Source organism: Budorcas taxicolor, chromosome 21 (assembly GCF_023091745.1).
Source record: "Budorcas taxicolor isolate Tak-1 chromosome 21, Takin1.1, whole genome shotgun sequence".
Classification (NCBI taxonomy): domain Eukaryota; kingdom Metazoa; phylum Chordata; class Mammalia; order Artiodactyla; family Bovidae; genus Budorcas; species Budorcas taxicolor.
Genome location: NC_068930.1, coordinates 9,810,254 through 9,824,980, shown reverse-complemented (window position 1 = coordinate 9,824,980; position 14,727 = coordinate 9,810,254). Strand labels below are relative to the sequence as shown.

Genomic DNA, 14,727 nt, shown 5'->3' with positions numbered 1-14,727 from the left:
AAAAACAAGATCAATGCTTTAAAATAAAAGAAAGAAATGAATCAAGATTTATGTTATTCCCACGTGACGGTATTTGGAGAAAATGTCTCATGAGGCTGCTACCAATCTACATTCCATTATTTATAGTATTAATATTTTAGCTCCTGGTCTCTGTTCTTGAAATGTCAGTCTTATCTTTTTCAAATATTACTTTTAAAATCCAGGACCAAACTCCTTAATTCTGGCAATTTTGACTTCCTGTGTAACATTCTCATGCTTTTTTCTTTTTTGAAGACTAAAACAAGATCCCCAAATGAAACTTCTGTTGCTCAGAGTTAATTATTCTTTATGCTGCACATATTCAGTAACAACCCACCCACTACCTGGGGTGCTATTTCTTTTCTTTTTTGACTGAAATTTCTACACAATTCCTACTGAAATTCTGCCCATTGCTCAAGCCCCAAATGGGTCTTAACCCCACTGTGAAACTCTCCCTGAATATTTCTGCTCTACCGGCCTAAGCACCTGAAGAACCTATGGTCTACAACAGTCATCTACGCACCAAGAACTATCTAGAAGTCTTCATTAAACTTTTTGAGTCTCCTTCTCCCAGGGAGACAGAGTATGAGCTTCTTTAGAGAGCGTATTTCATTATTTTATATCCCCATATATGGATTAATACAGGACACTCAAGAAATATTTATTGCATACCTACTCTTGAGCTAGGCCTTGTAGAGGAATAAATGTGCCACTAGGTATATTTATTAGCTGAATTAATGTTTGAAGAATCATTACATTTCTATATTTTGTAATTTTACATTGGGCTGGATTTTTTTAAAATGCTGCTATTCCAAATTAAGCTTTAATATACATCATCCTCATTTATCAGTATTTCCTGAATTTATATTTTAGTTTTAGTGAAAATATCATTCTTGAAAATATAAATGCTGGACTTCATTTTTGAGAATTTATCCTTACATTCATCACCTTGTGATTCTATTTCATATACCAATATTATGTTTCCCTTTGTCATTAGCAGATATGTCCCTGGATCTGCAAATCTACATATATACACAAAACTTGGGTCCAAAGATGATATCTTTTAACAGCTGGATTGCCTATTATGCTAGGTATGATAATACACAAAGAAAAATATCTATTTCCCCTAATAATTACAATAACATTATTAAGTGTTCCTCTAAATCCATATTAAAGCAATAACAAACCACAGATTCTTGGAGTATAAAATAATCTTTAGTAAATTTTATTACCTTGTTCCCTTTACTATTCAAAAATCCACTGCTAATCTGCGAATAATGTTCTTTCTAAAAGAAAAACACCCTCTGAAAAACTTTCCTCCTGCCATTCTTGCATTATGCCAGCAGTTTATTTCCTTTTCTTTTGACATCTACGCCTTTAAAACTAGCAAAAGAAAAAAAAATCAGAAAAGTTTAACTCTCACATCTCTCACTGTGTCGTAAAATCCTTTGTCAGTTACCCTGTGGGCTTGAGAGTTGTCCGTTTCTTTTTCGCTCGAATGACAGTTGTCTCGGCACCCTGATTTACCAGTTTGATCCACGCTGTACTGGTTTTATCAGTTTGGTGATTCTTTTTACAGATTGAGCACCGTGATAAAAGTCTAAAGTTGGGTAATTTCAGGCTAAATTGGAGCAGTCTTTTCCCGTAAAGCGACCTGGTACCACACTAAATTCCAGGGAGAATGAATGATAGATTATGCACCAATAGGGAGTGGAGGAGAGTATTTTGTTTAAGTTTGCAACCCAATCCTTGGGAGCCAGAGGTGGGATTTTTAAAACGGGGTTGGTCTTTTCTTTGGAATTTTCTTAAAGTGGTATCACTGCCCGTTGATGTTAAAGTTTACCAAAGACTGCTAAATTACTGGTTTGGATTAGAGGATTGCCTCCGCCCCCCTTGTTTTGAGTGAGGCAAAATGTGAAACTGACACTTGACAAATTCAGACAACTTTTAACAGTGTCCATAGGATAATATGGGCTTTCGAGGTGGCTCAGTGGTAAAGAATCTGCCTGCAATTCTGAAGACGCAGGTTCGATCACTAGGTGGGGAAATGGCAACCCACTCCAGTATGCTTGCCTGGAAAATTCCATGGACAGAGGAGCCTGGCAGGCTATAGTGGGTGGGGTGGCAGAGTTCGACAACACTGAGCAGGGCACACACAGGATAATATATTAATACAAAGAATCACATGGCTACTTTTCTGTCAGTTTCGGATGGTAGACGTTATTTTGCCATAGGTCTTATTTTTACTTAATATAAGTCTGCTCTGTAGGTTACCTCTAACAGTAATTAAGTAGATTGCTTGACAATGAACCAGTAGTTTAATCAACGTCAAGCTTTTCAAAGAATAATAGTGGTTTCTGAAGAGGAAGTTTTTTTAAAACTTCATTTCAGAAGAAACGTTGTCATATTAACAAGCGAGGAACTTTAAAAAGTATTTTGTACTGTTTCCTAACAATGCTCGGATCTTTTTTTTTTTTTTCCTTTTTACCAGCATGAAAGATTCTTCCTTTTATGACTTTCTGCTGACACGGGAATATTCTTAAATATTTATTGATAGACGACTCAGTCATGCTAGGAACTGCCAGAGTATTTTACTCACTAAATTGTTAGTGTCCTTTTAACGATCGTTTCTCGCAGAACACTTCAAGTATTTCAAGAGCAGAGACTGGGTTACTGCCTCAAGTTTGGAACGAACTTGCCAGCGTGCAGTGACTTTTTATACTTTGCTTTAATAAGCTTACTACTTGATCACTAACCTTGGCCATATTACAGAAAACCACCGGGTCTCAGTTGTTCCTCCGTCAAACGAGTACAATAATAGTATCTGTGTCATAGGATTGCCATGAAGTTAAGTGAGATAACCTGTGCACAGATCTTAGAACCTTGCCTGGTACGCACTGGGTGTTATTCTTGTAATTTCTCAACGTATGTATTGAATACGGGGACAAGTGCGTCAGTGAACGTATGAACAAAAGAACTGATAAATTACTGACGGTCGCTGAGGCCGGAGCCAGCTAAACCACCCTCTCAAAACTCTGAGCACAAACCTCCACCTCAACCGTAACCCTCGAAGCCAGAGCCGGAAGCAAGGACCGAGCCGGAGGCGGGGGCAGTCGCAGAGAAGCCGCAGTTTTGACCAATAGGCACGTCGCTTGGAAAACGAGCATCTCGCCCGACCTATCGTAAGGCGGCGACCGCAGGGGCGCGTTATCGCGAGCTTCCTCTCCCGGGCTCACTCCTCCCCCAAACCTCTGAAGAGAGGGTCCCGCCCCGCCCCGCCCCGCTTTCGCCCGCGCCCCGCCCCGTCGCCGCCGGCGCTCCGCCCCGCCTGCCGAGCCCGGGCTAGCAGTCCGGCGCCCCTCAGCTCGGGAGCGCTGGCTCCGCCGGCAGAGGTGAGTGGTGCTTTGCTGCTTCGAATGTCTCACGTAGCAGTGCCCTCTGGCTCGGCCGCTGGCCAGGCAGGCCGAGCCTGGTAGAGGCGTCGGGCCGCAGCAAGTGGACCCCGGCCCGAGCGGGCCCACCCGGGCCTCGGGTCGCCACTGCCGCCGGGCCCTCCTAGCCCTAGGTGGTCGCAGAATCCTTTCACCGAGTCTGTGAAATCCTTTCTACTAGTCTCACTGCTTCCAAACTCTAAAGGCGAGAGTGCTTGGTTAACTGGGCGAAATGGTATGTGTTTTGCCTGACTTCTGTCAACGTTCTCAGTACTGAGAAAATAACAGACGCTTTTAATGTACGATTTTAATCCTCTAATATCCAATATTAGGAAGTTGGAGTGGGTATTCCACCGAGTTAAGTACGGAAGTCAATCGAAGGTACTCCTTTCTCTTTAAAACACACCTGCTTAAAAATGTGTGGAATTTTCTTAAGGTGGAAAGGTTTGTTTGCTTTAAACAGTAATAGAGTGGATTGGTGTTTACCTGTCAGAAAACTCCTATGCAGATGCAATTGTATACAGCTAATATTAAGTGTATCATTTGCTTTTAATTGTGGATAAGAGGTACCGAAGGGAGTATGTGTGAGAAAATTATCCTGTACTGCCAATGAATGCATTTGAAAAACCATTACCATTATTTATTATTGACAGCTTTCAGATTTCATTTGTGTAGATTTCATCTGCCAAACTGCATTTTAACAGAGTGTAGTGACGTTTTTAAGGCAGTCAATCCTACCCATCTCTGCAGGATTTAGAAGGAAAGCCATCAGGTTATGCTGTATTCTCTCACTGGATCTAACCATTAAGGAATGTGGGCTGTGCTTTGTGGTCTTAAATTTGTGTAAGCGTTGCCTACCGTTTAAATAGTAATAGGAAGAAACAAGTTCATGAAAGGCTGCACTGTAGAACAATGCACAGGCTTTGAAGTCGTCCATTTGGGTTGGAATTCTGAGGAGTTGCTCTCTGAGAAAACTCAGTTTCCTCATCTATAAAACATGCTAAATAACATATATCGCAATGCAGAGTTTTAAGGATTGAGAGATCAAAGCACATAGAAAGCACTCAGCCTATAGTATCTACAAGCTGACCTTAGATCAGAGAGGAAAAAAACTACCTTGCAGTGTTACTCGCATGCCCTACTTTCAGCAGTTCATCAGCTGTTTGAGGGCCTGCTTTGCGCTAGAGGCAGGTATACAAATGTGAAGAAAACAGCGGGATCTCTGCCCTCAGGAGCTCATGGAACAGTCTCTTGACTAGATTGATAATAGACAGATACATCAATAAATATATAGATTATAAATTGTGGAGAGTCCTACAAAGAAAGAGGAAGAGAGAATCATTTATTTGGGATGGAGAAGTGATTTTACTGGAGAAGGTGATGGCACCCCACTCCAGTACTCTTGCCTGGAAAATCCTATGGACGGAGAAGCCTCGTAGGCTGCAGTCCATGGGGTCGCTAAGAGTCCGACACGACTGAGCGACTTCACTTTCACTTTTCACTTTCATGCATTGGAGAAGGAAATGGCAACCCACTTCAGTGTTCTTGCCTGGAGAATCCCAGGGATGGGGAAGCCTGGTGGGCTGCCGTCTATGGGGTCACACAGAGTTGGACACAACTGAAGTGACTTAGCAGCAGCAGCAGCAGCAGCAGTGATTTTACACTGAAACCTGAAGGGTGTTGAGACAGTGTTTTCAAGGCTAAGAGGAGAGCAGCAAGTGATGTGAAGAGTGCGGCACTCAGAAGCACTAGAAAAGCCCAGGACTTTGGTGAGAGACCAGGAAGGGTGCCGCCAGGCTGAAGGAGTGGGTGGGACCAGGTTGTGAAGAGCCCTCAGAATACCTGGTAAGTTTGATTTTTCTAAATAAACTTTTGAAGGGTTTTTTTTTTTTTTTTTTAAGAATTCATGTGACTAGGGAGTGAATTTACCTGAGAAAGAGAGGGAGACGTAATTGAATTTACTTTTTTAAAAGCTCCCTGCTAAGTGATTAATGTATTACAGAATGACTAAACACAAGGAGACCAGTAAAATATATGGCCAGGCAGGAGATGACTGGTTTTCCATTTTGGCAGATGGAGAAATGTGGATTGATTTGAAGTGTATGTTGGAGATGGAAACCATAGGCCTTGTGATGGATTGGAGGTGGTGGGTGACTCATTCAGGATAGGTGGGTGGAATCATTCTTGACTTCAGCATTTCCTGGTGTTTGGAAAGACTGGGAGAGATTTGGATAGGTGATGAAAATAAAAAACTCCTATTTGAAAGTGTTAAGTTTGAGGTGTTTCTGAGACACCTAAACTGCTTCCAGTTTACCATTTAAATGAATAATTACCCAGAAAGCTTCCCCTTCCAAATAACAATCATCAGCGTTATTTCTAGCCTAGTTATCCTTGCTTCACAGAGAGAATTAAGATGTGGAAAGATTATCTTGTTTAGAGTCATGTAATATGTCTCATAAAAATAGGTAAGTGAGTAGCTAGTATAAAAATGGGAAGGTATTGGACTCTCATGCTCCATTGGGGAGATTATTGAGTACTCCATATTCTCTGCCCTTTTATATAAAATAGCAGATACTTTCCTATTAGGAATTAGAGTTTGGAAATAATAGAATATAACCAAAAAGTTACAAGACACTGCTTATTGAAAGCTTATGTTACAACATTTGTACTAATTTGGTGTCAATTCTCAGTGAAAATTTTTCTTAAGAAAAAACATTTTCTTTGAAAGGTATTTTCCTTTGGAGAGTTTGAGGAAGGGTGCCCAAGTAAACGAGAGCAGAATCTTTGAACAAAGCTCAACTTGTTTTTAGTGTTTTAGCATTTCCTTAGTATCTTGTAGAATCCTGTTGGTCTGTGTGTGCGAAGACTTCAGTCTGGACAACCTTCCCCACCCAAAGAAAAAAAAATTCTTTATTCCCTTATGAGCTGCTTTACCTTGGGCAGATTACTATAGCTCTGAGCTTGTTTCTTTTTACAGTGATTGTGAAGTTTGTTTCTGCCCTGTGTCTAATTGATAAGATGGCAAATCTTATTTCTCTTCCTACCCATGTCAGTTTAGAGCTAGAAGAGAATTTAATCTGTTCTGGGTTTTGGCCCTTACCAATAAATTGCTGTCTCCATTGTATATGTTAGGCAGCTGAAGCCCAGAGAGGTTGTAATAGAAAAGTATAAGATTCTTATTTCCTAGGGCAGTATTTCTTCTTTCATTGAAATAATAAAGTAAAACCATGTCCCCAGGTCTGTTTCTTTGCTACTTCTGATAATCTGCAAAGCTAAGAAGAAAGAAAAGAGAATGAGGAGAAAAGAAAGAAAATATTACATATAGAACAATATTTAGATAGTAAGAAGTGAAGAAAATGAAGGTGTAAATGATCTAGTCATAGTTTATATAGATTTAAATATTTTAAAAATATTTTAAGCTAAAGACAAAATGAGGTAGGAAGGAAGGAAATGGCTTACAGTGTCTGATTTTTAAGCTCTTTCTTCAGTTATGTGTTAGGAAACTGGTCTCTGTTCTCTTAGATAGGGATTCCTGTCTCAATTTCAAGAACTATTTTTTCAAATAGGACTATTCTACTAAGTAGTAAATATTGTTTAAATAGTGAGAGTACCTTTTTATTAAATAGTTATTCATTTTAATCTTTTAAATGTGTATGAAAATTTAGTTGCTATGAAATAGAAATGTAGGAATTGATGTGTAACTCTCTTTTTAATGTCTGCAAATAGCTATATATGCTAACTGGTTTATTTGGCAGCTTTTGTTACCAGTATCATAATTTTCAGGTTTTTTGTTCTCTTTAGAAATGGACCAGTTTTGACAAGATGTAGTACTGCAGCGTGCCTGATGGATTATGTTCAGCCATGGCATCCGAACTTTGTAAGACGATCTCTGTGGCAAGGCTGGAAAAGCACAAGAATTTGTTCTTAAATTACAGGAATCTGCAGCATTTCCCATTGGAGTTACTGAAAGATGAGGGACTACAGTACTTGGAGAGACTCTACATGAAAAGGAACTCCCTTACAACCTTGGTACAGTATTACATTACATTTTTAAAAAGTTATTTATAATGTAGTCCTGATCAAGATGTGTTTATGTATCTTAAGATATCCAGAACCAAGATGTATATCCCCTCTTATTGTATAAGCATGTAATAAAAGTACATATACAGTGGGTTCTCCTTAGGTGGAAATTCACTATCTAATTCCTGCAGTTACAAAGTTGCAGGAGTTGTATAGGAAAGCAAAATATTCACTAATATACCACTTAGTCCCACACAGTACTACATATAAGATAGATAACCAACTAGGACTTACTGTATAGCACAGCTCTACTCAATATTCTGTGATAACCTATCTGAGAAAAGAATCTGAAGAAGAATGAATATATGTATATGTATAGCCAGATCACTTTGCTGTACACCTGAAACTAATGCAACATTGTGAATGAACTATACTACAATAAAATTAAAAAAAAAATTAGTCCCCATTCAGAAACCCCTCTTCACTTAGTCTGTGCGTCTTTCTAGGCCTGTGCTTTCTTTGCGTGTTAAGATTCCTAAATGATTTATGGATGTTACAGTATCCGATAGACCAGTTAAAAAGTGAGGAAGGGAAAGGCCAACAAGGATGACTTTGATTTAGAGGTATTTAAAAAGATAATAATTCAAAGATTAAAATACTAAAATCAGCATTAGGAGGCTTGATGTGTTTTGAGTATTTTTAAAAACTCCCAAACCAAAAAATCTCTATGATTGCACTGTGAAAATCAAATGACTTTGAGCTATCATCCAATTTATTGGGGAAATTTTTTCCACAAAAGCCAACATTTTATGATATTAAAGTTTTATGATGTTAAAAAAACTAAAATATTTTTCAAGAGAATGTCTCTGTCAAACTCTTTATTCCCACTGTTTACCATGATATTTGGTCTCTGTTTTAAATGAATTTGCTTTATGTGGACTTTCTGATTATCATTGAACCTCATTTAAGTTTTTCACGTTGAATTCTAGTTCTTATTTATATTAGATGATTTATGAAGTCTTGCTGTTTCTTTGTGAATGGGCCCATTCTTCATTTCCTTCTCTGAAAGTATCTGAATATCTGAAAATATACCTTACCTTCATGTATATGGAGTGTTTTTCTGGAAAAGTTTTATTTAATCTGTGTAAAATACCTACAGTGTGTAGAAAGCATTATAAATTTTGCTTATTTTTGCTGTGTTTGAAAGTAAATGTAAATATATCTTTCATTTTTAGTCTTTGGCATATTGGTGTATGGGGCTTCCCAAGTGGCACTAGTGGTAAAGAAACCACTTGCCAATGCAGGAGACATACATGATGCAGGTTCGATCCCTGGGTCAGGAAGATCCCCTGGAGGAGGGCATGGCAACCCACTCAAGTATTCTTGCCTCAAGAATCCCATGGACAGAGAAACCCCCAGTCCATCAGATTACAGAGTCAGACATAACTGTAGCAACTTAGCACATGCACACATTGACGTATATGTTATTTTGCATGCCTAGTTAGATTTTTTCAAATTAAAATTTTCACTTTTCAAACCTTAATAATCTATATAAAATCATATTAATCCTTTTTGCAAGATCATCATTCCATAAAATGAAACCGTATTTATGTAGTGTTTTTTACCCCCTTTGGAGAAGAAGTGGTATAAGAAATAATTTGTCAAGAATTATAGCCCAGATTTTCTTATGTTTGCTGTTAATGTACAAAGAAAAGGCTGTGAGCGGATTACGTCTCAAACAGTCAGTCATAGTCTACTGCGGTAGAAGTAATTGACCTTTGCTTATAAAACTAACAATAAACTTATGGTTTTGTGGCCATTTCTTGCCTGAATTTTTCTGTTTATGAAAAATTTAAATACCTACTATGTAATTTTAACTGATATAATGACTTCCAAACATACATTTCAAGTTCATTATTTGCCACCTTGTTTGTTGAAGATTAAATTGTTGCATATGTTTACAATGATAGGTGTAAGTATTTTATTTTAATGGTTTCTCTTAGCTGGAACATTTGATTCATGTGTATCAAAGAGCTTTTTCAATTGTGAAGTGCCATACAGATATCAGTATGTGAGAATGGTGGCAACCATACCATTCCCTGACTATGCTGAGCATAAGATAGCTTATTTATCCAGTATAGTCTGAGAATGGCTTCCTGCACAGGTTTTGAAAGCAGATGGAACAGTACTTGCCCTTGTGTGCTTGAAACTAGTGAGTTCAGGCTTTTGGAATATTTTCTGATGATATTGATAAGGTATATTTCCTATAGAAATAACATTTAGTATGTGAAATTTGACTTCCAACTGCAGTGGTGTCCAAAAGAAAAAACATTATTGGAATCATACAGTATCTCAAACACATTAAGAATTAATTGGCTTTTATTTTTTAAGGAAGCTTGGGAACCTGCCAGTCATTTCCATTTCCACATTGTTTTGTTATTTTTTATTAACATTGTTTTATTGTGTTTAAATGTCCTGTCCTCAGCATTCCCCATTTCCCCTCCTTATATGAAGCCTCTTGGTGAGAAGAGGAGTCACTGAGGCCTGACTTCTATCTTTCTTTTTTCCATTTAAGTTGCTCTGTATCGCACCGTGGTTTATATTTGTAGGATGATTGTATGGCAAATGCTCAGAACTTGGGGAATGCCCATATTAAAATGGAAGGACAGTGAGAAAGAATAAACTTTTTTTATAGATAAAATAATAACTTCATATATTACCTATGAAAATGATATGTGCCCTATAGCAACCAATATAGAGGAAGACATGAAAAGTAGTTGTTTCTCTTTCTGTTCATCCAGTTCTGTGCTTTGGAATAACCAGTATTAATAGTTGGACTGTGTCTTTCTGCTACTTTGCTTCTGTTTATGTAATTATGTACTCTGTATTTTTTGCCTTTTTAAAAAACAAAAGGAAGTCATACTATACATATTTCTCTGCAGATTTCTCTCTTCACTTCATTCTTACTCTGCTAACTTCTAGGCCCAAAAGTATGTATACATCCTTGTATTTGGGATCAAGTCTCAAAAGCAAGATTGCTGGATCAAAGGATAGGCATATTTTACATTTTAAAGTACTTTTTAGCAGTATTTCATTGTACAATATTACCATTTATTTGTGTATCTGAAAAACCATAAAGCTTTTTTAATGTGAGTTAATTTATATAGGAATACTGTTATATAATTAATAGGCAAGTAAGAAGTAGTTGGGAAGCATTGTGATTTTGGTTCCTAACATTTATCTTAGAAAGTGTTTTGAAGAATTTTTCTATCATTATTTTAAGTGCAATTCAAGAATTATTAAGTCTCTGATCTTTGTGGTAGTTTGACATTAAGAGAATAGGAGATACAGGTTCTGTGTTTGTTGTAGGATAGGCATCCACTTAGTTGTTAAATGAATATAAAGTATATAGTTAAGGACTATAGTACAAGTATATGAATTCCAGGTTGAGAATCTTTTATCCAGGGACTCTGTCTTAAATTCTGTATCCCCAGTGCCTGGCCTATTGCCTAACATATGTAGGACACATCATCTGATTCTATTTATCGGGATTGTAAAAGATTTTTTAAGGAAGGTGCTATTTGCATTGATCCTGAAGAATGACTTTGACAGAAACTTGGGAGGAAAACTTATTCATTCACCATGTATTTATTGAGTACTTACTGTGTATCCAGTACTCTTCAAGGCGCTGACAGTCAACACCTCATGGAACAGATTCTTACTCTTATGTAATTTTTGTTTCTTGACATTCCAAGCTGAAGAAAAAAATATTAACTGAGATTAAATGGCAGAAGATTAGGATCAGTATTTGTCCAAACCTTTAGTGACAAAAAGTGATGGTGACTGTGACAGGGACTGTGTTAGAAGCTCTGGAGAGTGGAATGCAAGTTTGAATTGGTGAGAAGGAAATGAAAAACTAGATAACAAGGTTAGTGGGTCTAAAAATTTGGTTTTGATTTGAAAAAACAGACACAGCTGGAGGGTCTTGACACAGAAGGACACTTTTTCTTTCTCCTTTTTTTCTTTTCTCTTTACTTACCCCTCTTCTCTTTTCTAAGAGGAATGAGTTGAGCCTGTGTAAATGCTGCTGGGAAATCTTCATTAGAGAGGAGTTGAAGATATAGGAAATAATTAAAAGTTCAAGATTCCTAAGAAGGTAGGAAAGGATGGGCCCCAGAGTACAGTTGGAGGGAGGGAATGACTTTGAAATAGTATCCCTTCCTCCTTTAACAAGAGGAAGGAAGGAAAGGTGCGCAGGAAGATACAGACTGTGGGGCAGACAGTTTTTGTCTGATGACCACCACTTGGGGAGTGAAGATATGTGGAGAGTGCAGGTTTCAAATTATTGTTATGAAGAGTCACGGCAGTTTGTTTTGAGAAAGGTGGTAGAACTGTTGGGATTATTCAGCAAGCAGTTGATGGCTAGGCTTATGGTGGAACCATCTGCTTGTTTAGGGAGTTTTTCCTGAAGTTCTTAGCTGTCTGAGGTATAAAGAATTTGGGATGTCGCATTCATGCAGGCTTAAGTTTTTCCATGTACAGAGGGACTAAGGAGGTTTAGGATTTTGGCAAGAGTGATTAAAATGGTGGGACATGGAGTCTAAGCTGAATTGGAAGCAAAGAAAGAAAGGAGTGAGTGAATAGGGAAAAAAAAGTGGGTCCAAAGGATCCCAACTTATACTGGGGATGATTGAGTAAGCCACCTGGATGGATGGGATATTCTGGTCGTGGAGAGAGACATTAGTCATTGAGAAGTTTCAGATGATGACAGGTTATGAGTGTGCAGGCTGAAGGGGACTGGGGTAGAGCCTAGCTTGTCCCCTTGCATCCCAGTCCCTGCCCTTCCTTCCCACCAAGTAGCTGGGATCTGTGTAAGAGTGAGAGAAGGATATAGCATGGAAGCAGGAATCAACAGTGGAAGCATTTGAGGTCTGCAGTCCCAGGAAGAGAGTATTTTCATTGTTTGGTAACAGAACTTAGTACTAGGAAGTAATAGACCCGGATCTTATGTGCTTAATCTCTTTGGATCTTAGTTCCTTCTTTTAAAATAAAAGGCGGCAGGTGACTTGCATGGAGGAAAAGAACTCAACCTGGAAACAAAATTATTCAATGATCTGCCAGTTTCTCTTAATGAATGCAGTAGGTAGAAGGCTGTCCTGGGGATGTGGAAGAGTGACCTCCCCAAATAACTGATGGAGCTCTCCTGTGCCAATTTTATTTATAAATATAAATGGATAGAAAACAGGCATGTAAATTTTAGATGTAATAGGGTGGTTTGGCATGCTGTGGTTGATGGGGTTGCAGAGTCGGATACGACTGAGCGACTGAACTGAACTGAACTGAAGAGCAATAAGAGTAGATGGATCCTGATTAAGCACTTAATCTATGCAACAGAAAAAAACTTAAAAATGATACCCTTCTGAGCTTGAAGGGAAGAAGAGGTATATCCATCATAATCCTGAACTGGAGTGGCAGAGTAAGATGCAGATGTATTTCTTTGCTGCTGGCCCAGGAGAAAACATTCCTGACCTTCCTCCATCAAGTATGATCAGGCAAATCATAAAAAAGTACAGAGAGTCAAAACACAAAACGATATTTAACTTTCAGCAGAAGAAGTGGTAACGTTGATCATCCTTACCTAGTAAAATGAAAGAGATTAATAGCTGATATTGAAGATTATCAATGCTGTGTGTGTTGAAGACAATGGGGAGCAGATGCTCTCACATACTACTGGAGGGAGTGGAAATCGACTCAGCGTTTGTGGTTGAGTGGTTTGTGGTTGGACCATATCTAGCAGAATTTTACATGCACATATGTTTGAACGAGCATTTTGGCTTGTAAGAATTTCAGTTTAGTTCAGTTGCTGAGTCGTGTCCGACTCTTTGCGACCCCATGGACTGCAGCACACCAGGCCTTCCTGTCCGTCACCAACTCACGGAGTTCACCCAAACTCATGTCCATTGAGTTGGTGATGCCATCCAACCATCTCATCCTCTGTCATCCCCTTCTCTTCCTGCCTTCAATCTTTCCCAGCATCAGGGTCTTTTCAAATGAGTCAGCTTTTTGCATGACGTGGCCAAAGTATTGGAGTTTCAGCTTCAGCATCAGTCCTTCCAGTGAACACCCAGGACTGAACTACTTTAGAATGGACAGGTTGGATCTCTTTGCAGTCCAGGGGACTCTCAAGAGTCTTCTTCAACACCACAGTTCAAAAGCATCAATTCTCAGTGCTCAGCTCTTTTTATAGTCCAACTCTCACATCCATACATGACTACTGGAAAAACCATAGCTTTGACTAGACGGACCTTTGTTGGTGATGTCTCTGCTTTTTAACATGGTGTCTAGGTTGGTCATAACTTTCCTGCCAAGGAGTAAGCGTCTTTTAATTTCATGGCTACAGTCACCATCTGCAGTGATTTTGGAGCCCCCCAAAATAAAGTCTGTCACTGTTTCCACTGTTTCCCCATCTATTTGCCATAGAGTGATGGGACTGGATGCCATGATCTTAGCTTTCTCAATGTTGACTTTTAAAGCCAACTTTTTCACTCTCCTCTTTCACTTTCATCAAGAGGCTATTTAGTTCTTCACTTTTTGCTATGAAGGTGGCGTCATCTGCATATCTGAGGTTATTGATATTTCTCCTGGCAATCTTGATTCCAGCTTGGGCTTCATCCATTCCAGCATTTCTCATGATGTACTCTGCATATAATAAGCAGGGTGACAATATACGGCCTTGACATACTTCTTTTCCTATCTGGAACCAGTCTGTTGTTCCATGTCCAGTTCTAACTGTCGCTTCCTGACCTGCATATAGGTTTCTCAAGAGGCAGGTCAGATGGTCTGGTATTCCCATCTCTTTCAGAATTTTCCACAGTTGGTTGTGATCCACACAGTCAAGGGCTTTGCCATAGTCAGTAAAGCAGAAATAGATGTTTTTCTGGAACTCTCTTGCTTTTTCGATGATCCTACAGATGTTGGCAATTTGACTCTGGTTCCTCTGCCTTTTCTAAAACCAGCTTGAACATCTGGAAGTTCATGGTTCACGTATTGCTGAAGCCTGGCTTGGAGAATTTTGAGCATTACTTTACCAGCATGTGAGATGAGTGCAATTGTGCGGTAGTTTGAGCATTCTTTGGCATTGCCTTTCTTTGGAATTGGAATGAAAACTGACCTTTTCCAGTTCTGTGGCCACTGCTGAGTTTTCCAAATTTGCTGGCATATTGAGTGCAGCACTTTCACGGCATCATCTTTCAGGATT

The 14,727-nt window shown here is 38.8% G+C and overlaps 2 protein-coding genes across 7 annotated transcripts in view; one reads left to right on the top strand and one right to left on the bottom strand.

Moving 5' to 3' along the window:
• TTC23 (tetratricopeptide repeat domain 23) overlaps nucleotides 1-1,684 on the bottom strand; it is a 161,670-nt gene extending 159,986 nt beyond the window's left edge. For 2 of the 3 annotated variants that reach the window (XM_052659869.1, XM_052659870.1), the window contains exon 1: nucleotides 1,442-1,684. The gene's annotated coding sequence lies outside the window, so the exon portion shown is untranslated. The remainder of the gene's footprint in view (nucleotides 1-1,441) is intronic. The other variant, XM_052659871.1, reaches the window with a different exon arrangement.
• Nucleotides 1,685-3,285: 1,601 nt separating this feature from the next.
• The window catches only part of LRRC28 (leucine rich repeat containing 28), a 200,620-nt gene continuing 189,178 nt past the window's right edge, over nucleotides 3,286-14,727 (top strand). For all 4 annotated transcript variants that reach the window (XM_052659598.1, XM_052659597.1, XM_052659596.1 and 1 more), the window contains exons 1-2: nucleotides 3,286-3,410; nucleotides 7,251-7,478. In XM_052659598.1, the coding sequence (XP_052515558.1) occupies nucleotides 7,311-7,478 (168 nt within the window). In that variant the 5' untranslated portion in view covers nucleotides 3,286-3,410; nucleotides 7,251-7,310. The remainder of the gene's footprint in view (nucleotides 3,411-7,250; nucleotides 7,479-14,727) is intronic.